The sequence below is a fragment of the Tupaia chinensis genome, unplaced genomic scaffold (genome assembly GCF_000334495.1).
Source record: "Tupaia chinensis unplaced genomic scaffold, TupChi_1.0 Scaffold000051_1, whole genome shotgun sequence".
Lineage (NCBI taxonomy): Eukaryota > Metazoa > Chordata > Mammalia > Scandentia > Tupaiidae > Tupaia > Tupaia belangeri.
Window position 1 is genome coordinate 333,710 of NW_006159509.1, and position 7,720 is coordinate 341,429.

At 44.1% G+C, this 7,720-nt stretch overlaps 1 protein-coding gene across 1 annotated transcript; it reads left to right on the plus strand.

Moving 5' to 3' along the window:
- Positions 1 to 399: 399 nt before the first annotated feature.
- On the plus strand, positions 400 to 3,867 carry LOC102478660 (trifunctional enzyme subunit alpha, mitochondrial-like). Its single transcript, XM_014591356.2, is given in 3 exon segments — positions 400 to 587; positions 590 to 2,106; positions 3,225 to 3,867. Coding segments are annotated over 3 exon segments (2,295 nt in total). The 5' UTR covers positions 400 to 436; the 3' UTR covers positions 3,852 to 3,867.
- The last annotated feature ends 3,853 nt before the right edge of the window (positions 3,868 to 7,720 follow it).

A 7,720-nucleotide genomic window follows, 5' to 3' on the forward strand; every position in this document is an offset into this window, starting at 1 on the left:
AGATCTAAATTTGGCATTCTGTTTCTAGGCTTCTTTTAAATCCTTTTTTATTTGATCTTAGTCAAAAGTGCACATGACTACTATCTGCAATGCAGATTCAAAGTAGAAAACTATAGTATTTATCAACATCTCTTTTACTCACATGATTGGAATGTGGAAGAGCACAATACTTTGTTACAACTACCAACATTAGAATTAAATTGAGAGTTAGTATTTATTTATTTCTGCCAGTACAACTTCTACTTAGGTGTCCTAAATGTGGGGAAAAAAAATCCTTTAAGATTTTTTTAGGGGCTGGTTCCATAGCCTGCTGGTTAAGGAAGGTTAGATCCTATCTGACTGACCACAGTTTGAATCCTAGCCTTGCTAGCTTGAAAAACACATCAAGCAGGCTCCCACGAGACGCGCTACCCAGTTTCGTCCTCTCCGGCTCAAGATGGTGTCCTCCCGAGCAATTGGCAGCCTCTGACGCTTCACTGCCTTCAGGACCCTCCGCTCCCGAGGTTATACCTGCCGCAACTTTTCAGGCTCTTCTCCTTTACTAACCAGAACCCATATCAGCTATGGAGTCAAAAGGGATGTGGCATTACTCGAATTAATTCACCCAATTCAAAGGTAAATATACTAAATAAAGAGCTACATTCAGAGTTCACAGAAGAAATGAATGAAATCTGGGCCAACGATCAAGTCAGAAGTGCCGTCCTGATCTCCTCTAAGACAGGCTGCTTTATTGCCGGTGCTGATATCAACATGTTAGCCTCTTGCAAGACCTCTCAAGAAGTAATGCAGTTATCACAGGAAGGAAAGAGAATGTTTGAGAAACTCGAGAAGTCCTCAAAGCCTATTGTGGCCACCATCAGTGGATCCTGCCTGGGAGGAGGACTTGAGCTTGCTATTGCATGCCAATACAGAATAGCAACAAAAGACAGAAAAACAGTATTAGGTACCCCTGAAGTCTTGCTGGGCATCCTACCAGGATCAGGAGGCACACAGAGGTTGCCTAAAATGGTGGGCGTGCCTGCTGCTTTTGACATGATGCTGACTGGTAGGAACATCCGTGCAGACAGAGCAAAGAAGATGGGTCTGGTTGACCAGCTGGTGGAACCCCTAGGACCAGGAATAAAACCTCCAGAGGAACGGACGATTGAATACCTAGAAGAAGTTGCAGTTACTTTTGCTAAAGGACTAGCCGGAAGAAGATCTCTTCCTAAGAGAGAAAAAGGATTGGTGGAAAAATTGACATCATACGCCATGACCATTCCATTTGTCAGGCAACAAGTTTATAAGAAGGTGGAAGAAAAAGTGCGAAAGCAGACTAAAGGCCTTTATCCTGAACCTCTGAAAATAATTGACATGGTCAAGACTGGACTCGAGCAAGGGAATGCTGCTGGTTATCTCTCTGAGTCTCAGACATTTGGAGAGCTTGCAATGACCAAAGAATCAAAGGCCTTGATGGGACTTTACCATGGCCAGGTCCTGTGCAAGAAGAATAAATTTGGAGCTCCACAGAGGGATGTGAAGCATCTAGCTATTCTGGGTGCAGGACTGATGGGAGCCGGCATCACTCAGGTCTCCGTGGATAAGGGGCTGAAGACCATACTGAAAGATGTCACACTATCCAGGCTGGGCTGAGGACAGCAGCAGGTGTTCAAAGGATTGAATGATAAAGTGAAGAAGAAAGCCCTAACATCATTTGAAAGAGATTCCATCTTCAGCAACTTGACTGGGCAGCTCTATTACCAGGGTTTTGAGAAGGCCGACATGGTGATCGAGGCTGTGTTTGAGGACCTCAGTCTCAAGCACAAAGTGCTGAAGGAAGTAGAAGCCGTGATTCCAGATCACTGTATCTTTGCCAGTAACACATCTGCCCTCCCAATCAGTGAAATTGCTGCCGTCAGCAAAAGACCTAAAAAGGTGATCGGCATGCACTACTTCTCCCCCGTGGACAAGATGCAGCTGCTGGAGATCATCACGACTGAGAAGACCTCCAAGGACACGACCGCGTCACCTGTGGCCGTCGGTCTCAAGCAGGGGAAGGTCATCATTGTGGTTAAGGACGGGCCTGGCTTCTACACCACCAGGTGTCTTGCCACACTGGTGGATGAAGTTGGTGTGGATGTTGGAAAACATGTGGCAGAAGATCTAGGCAAAGCCTTCGGGGAGCGGTTTGGGGGTGGAAACATAGACCTGCTGAAGCAGATGGTGTCCAAGGGCTTCCTGGGTCACAAGTCTGGGAAGGGCTTTTACATCTACCAGGAGGGTGTGAAGAATAAGAGTGTGAATCCACCTTCTGCGCCTGCGGCTCCTGCTCTCCTCCCCTTTTCCTCTTCCTCCGCCTGAGTGTCTCTTCCTCCTGCAGCTCCTCTGACGAAGACATCCAGTACCGCCTGGTGACAAGGTTTGTGAATGAGGCAGTCTTGTGCCTACAGGAAGGGATCTTGGCCACGCCTGCAGAGGGAGACATCGGAGCCGTCTTTAGCCTCGGCTTTCCCCCTTGTCTCGGAGGGCCCTTCCGCTTCGTGGATCTGTACGGTGCTCAGAAGATCGTGGACCGGCTCCAGAAGTACGAGGCTGCCTATGGAAAGCAGTTCACCCCGTGCCAGCTGTTCCTGGACCATGCCAGCAGCCCTAGCAAGAAGTTCTACCAGTGAGCAGGCCACGGGCCCTGTTCAGTCAGCGCACTACCCTGCACAGGGCTGCTGCTTCTCCACCAATCGGGTGTCTAGATTTATCCCAGTAACCAGAGGAAGGCGGACTTGGGCATTAGGTTGCTCCTTGATTAAAAGTGCCTTCAGCTCTGACCACCTCTCCATCCTGGTGAAGTCTGACTGTGAAGAGTTTGCACTTCCTGTTGGAAGGTGGAGCCCACTGTACTCATTTGATAAGGCCCAAGGTCCAAAGCAGCAGCACAGAGTTCCAGATCACTGTATCTTTGCCAGTAACACATTTGCCCTCCCAATCAGTGAAATTACTGCTGTCAGCACAAGGCCTGAAAAGGTGATCGGCATGTCAAAAACTTTTTATTTATATATTTTTTTAAGTTCTGTAGATTTAGAGAAGACCTAGACTTTCCACTTTTGGCCCCACTTGAGCTTCTCTGAATGAACTAGTACTAGTCTTTAGGCCTGGCCAGGTACGGGGAGAAAAGTGGGTTTGCACAAGTCTGGGTCTAGGGGCTAGTACAGGGGCCCCTTGTGGGGAATCTGGGAGGGCCATCTTCTGAGGTCTCTGCTTCCCTTCCTTTTCAGGAAGGCGTTGACCCTAAGAAGCTGGATTCCCTGACCACAAGCTTTGGCTTTCCTGTGGGTGCTGCCACACTGGTGGATGAAGTTGGCGTGGATGTTGCAAAACATGTGGCAGAAGATCTAGGCAAAGCCTTCGGGGAGCGGTTTGGGGGTGGAAACATAGACCTGCTGAAGCAGATGGTGTCCAAGGGCTTCCTGGGTCACAAGTCTGGGAAGGGCTTTTACATCTACCAGGAGGGTGTGAAGAATAAGAGTGTGAATTCCGACATGGACAGTGTTTTGGCAAGTGTGAAGGTGCCGCCTAAGTCTGAAGTCTCCTCTGACGAAGACATCCAGTACCGCCTGGGGACAAGGTTTGTGAATGAGGCAGTCTTGTGCCTACAGGAAGGGATCTTGGCCACGCCTGCAGAGGGAGACATCGGAGCCGTCTTTAGCCTCGGCTTTCCCCCTTGTCTCGGAGGGCCCTTCCGCTTCGTGGATCTGTACGGTGCTCAGAAGATCGTGGACCGGCTCCAGAAGTACGAGGCTGCCTATGGAAAGCAGTTCACCCCGTGCCAGCTGTTCCTGGACCATGCCAGCAGCCCTAGCAAGAAGTTCTACCAGTGAGCAGGCCACGGGCCCTGTTGAGTCAGTGCACTACCCTGCACAGGGCTGCTTCTCCACCAATCAGGTGTCTAGATTTATCTCGGTAACCAGAGGAAGGTGGACTTGGGCATTAGGTTGCTCCTTGATTAAAAGTGCCTTCAGCTCTGACCACCTCTCCATCCTGGTGAAGTCTGACTGTGAAGAGTTTGCACTTCATGTTGGAAGGTGGAGCCCACTGTGCTCATTTGATAAGGCCCAAGGCCCAAAGCAGCAGCACAGAGCCATCTGGAGCCATCTTTGCTACCTGTTCCTCCCAGGAAGCCAGTGGTGATCACTGGTGGGGAGGACAGTTTTGTGTCCAGCCAAACATAAAAAAAAACAAAGAGCATGGTGAAAAAAAAAAAAAAAAAAAAAAAAAAACACATCAAGCACATGTGCATCAGTGGCATAAAATACCAACAGGATAGAGAGATAGAGGAGAAAGGACTGTGTTATGAATATACCCCATTCAGGTGTGCTCTTTTGCTTTCTTTTTCTCTCTCTCTGGAGAGTATCTCTGTACCCTCTGGCAATTTAAATATATATATATATATATTCTTTTTTAAAAAACTGTAACTCTTGGGGCTAGTAGGTGGTGCAGTAGTTAAGGCACTGGATCCCACATGGCCAACTCTAATTCCAGTCCCAGACCTGGAGGCTTGAAGAAACATACTGGCTACATGTGCATGTATGTGCTCAAAGTCTAGAGGGAAGACTGGAGGAGAAAAGATGATTGCTGTGTGGCTATGCCCCGGGGGTGACTTCTCACTTTCTCTCCTGTCTTTTAGTAAGTACATGTGCCCTATGGAAAAATCTAATTTAATAATAAAAATGTAGCTCTTTAAGCTAATATGTTAAATTATAAAATAAAACCCAAAGCATACCACATTTTTACTTCAAATAATATCATTCACACATTTTAAAAAACTGAGCTCCTAAGGCCATAAGCTAAACGTGAAGTCAAAATTAAAAAGAAGCTGACTTTGTGGTAAGGCAATATAGAGCTGTTCAAGAGAAGCAAAGAGTGCTTCTGTTTCTCTCTCACTTTCAAAATGCATGCACTTGTGTTCTATCACAAATAAAGAAAAACATTTTTAAAAAAACTGTAAAGAAAATTGCTACAGTGCACATGTGCTCACTGAAAGATGAAGACAAAAAGACAAAGAGAGGAAAAGTAGGAAAGCACCCTCCAGGAGATATGACCACACCCCAATCCCTTCTCCATTTTTCTCTCAGGATTTTGGACATGCACACATGCACCTCACTGGGTCCAGGACTCCAATGTATAGTTGGCCATGTGGGATTGAGCTACCTTAACTACCACATAATCAGCTGGCTCTAAAAATTCTTTCTAAGGAAAAAGCAAATAACATCAAATCATTCTCAGAATTCTGATGAAGAGTTCATTTTGCCATGGACTCTTTATCTTTTTCCTCCCCTGCAAGAGCCTGCTGCCATCTGTTCCACAACACCTTTTTGCAGGCAAAACAGGGTCATCATTTTCTCTTATTCCCTGTCTATGTACTGTCTTCAGTGTTAAAGACTTAGAAATTCTCAGTGTGTGAACTGTTTACCAAAGCTTGTAAATATTTATAGATTTTTCTTTCCTTGGAATGGTTGTTTCAATTATTGCCTAATAGTCCATTTAGCAATTAATCATGCTTTTCCTTGTGACAAATTTTCTCTTTTGACTTGAGCCATTATATTAATATTTCATTACTATTTAATTTTACATGTATCTGTCTTATTTTCTCTAATTGCATTTCAGGGTCTTTAATAGCTCGGCCTGCTTATTTTCAAGTCCCATAGCAGAATTCCTGACAGTAGTAATCCTTTGGTATCAGACACGAGTTTCAAATCCAGATCTCTTCTTTACTTCTTGTGTGACCCTGGTCAATTTGGTTACCTCAATGAGGTTTTTTTTTTTTTTTTCTCATCTGTAAATAAGAATGATAATACTACTCTGTGTGGTTATAAAGGTTGAATTATAATAGCTTATTCTTATCCATGGTTTCACTTTCCAGTTTCAGTTATCCTCAGTCAACTGTGGCCTGAAACTATTAAATGGAAAATTTCAGGATTAAAACAATTCATAAGTTTTAAATTGGATGCTGTTCTGAATACTGTGATGAAATCTTGTGCTGTCTAGTTCTATCCCACCCGAGAAGCGAATCATTCCTATGTCTAGTTTATGTATATGTTTCCTGCCTATAAGTCACTTAATAGCCAAGTTGGTTATCAGATTGACTGTACATTGATGATAGTATGTGCTGTAATTGTTCTGTTTTATTAGCTACTGTTGTTAACCTCTCACTGTATGTCATTCATAAATTAAACTTTATCATAGGTATGTATAGGAATAAATATAGTATATGCAGTGATCGATACTGTCCATGATTTTTTTTTTTTGGAGAGATTTTCACTGTGGGGTGCGTGCGCTCGCCAGACAGACAGAGAGAGACATAGAGACAGAAAGCGAGAAATCACCCCCCAGGGGGGATGGTCACGCCGCAATCCCTTCTCCTCCATTCTCCTCTCGGGATCTTGGGCACGCACGCACACGCGCCCGGCGTGAGTTTTAAGCCACCGGGTCCGGGACACGAACCGCGGTCGACTACGTGGGAGTCCAGCGACATAGCCATTACGCTAACTGCTGGTTCCCCTGTCCATGATTTTTGAAGGTCTTGGAATGTATGCCTGGTGGATAATAAGGCACTACTACATATGATGGGCCAGGCTGTGCATCTCAGGGCTTCAGGGATGCTGTCCATATGGATTACCAAGTGTGTGGCACTGCGTGGTTAGAGGGACTGGTACATATTAGGAACCCAGTAAGTGGTAGTTATTATCTCTATCACTAAATATCATTCACTTGATGTGTAAAGCATAAAGAAAACATGCTCGGTAGAGACAAAGTTGAATAGTGTGTAAGTTGTTGGTACCAAAAGAGCTACCTTTGGCTTACGGCTTCAAGAGTCCACATAGATTCTAATTCTCTTAAGGAGTAAGATAGCTATTTTGCAAAGTGATACATATATTGTCTTGGTAAGCTTCCTGTAAAAATTAGTTTTGATCTCTCTTTAATATGATAAAGAGGTTGGGAGGTAAAAAAGAATCCAGCTACCAGATCATCTTGATCCTTTGACTGTTGGCATTCTCTTCTGTAGTATGTCCTTATGGACTTGGTGACATCAACCTATGCAAGCAAGGAGAGACAGAAACAGGCTTATCATCTGTTTTGGACATTTTTAGATATTTTGAAATGTGATGGCACCCAAATTCTTAATTAGGTCTTGATGGCTTGCAATTAGTTTAGTTTATAATAGTAAAAAAGAATATAATTTGGATGGGATGAAAAAAGGAAACAGAGGAATTTAAGGACTAATGAATGCAGGTAAGACCCCAGGTAGATTTTTAATAAGTACTGAACATATGGCAGGTTCTAACTTAAAGACCTAGGAAGATTTCTATTTAGGTGAAGAAATGGAAAAAAAAAGTGTTCTTGAATAATTCTTCAGGGTTGCAGAGTAAGTGACATTGATGAAAAAGGCAGAGTGGGTACATGATATTAGATTAATTTCACATTATTGCACTGTATGGAAGAAACTGTAATGTTATTAGGCAGTTACCAAGAGAAAATTACAGGGAAAATATTAACTGGCTAATAGAATCATAGGAAAATAGAGCTGAAGTCATGTTCAGAGATGATCTGGCCTAGTGCTCTGTTTTCAGGCAAGTCAAGGTCTAAATCATCCAGGACAGGTGTTACTTGCATCTGAAAGAGCTCACTGAGAATGGAGAGTCCTTCACATTTTTTGGTAGTCTATCAAATGATTTTATTATTCAAAAAA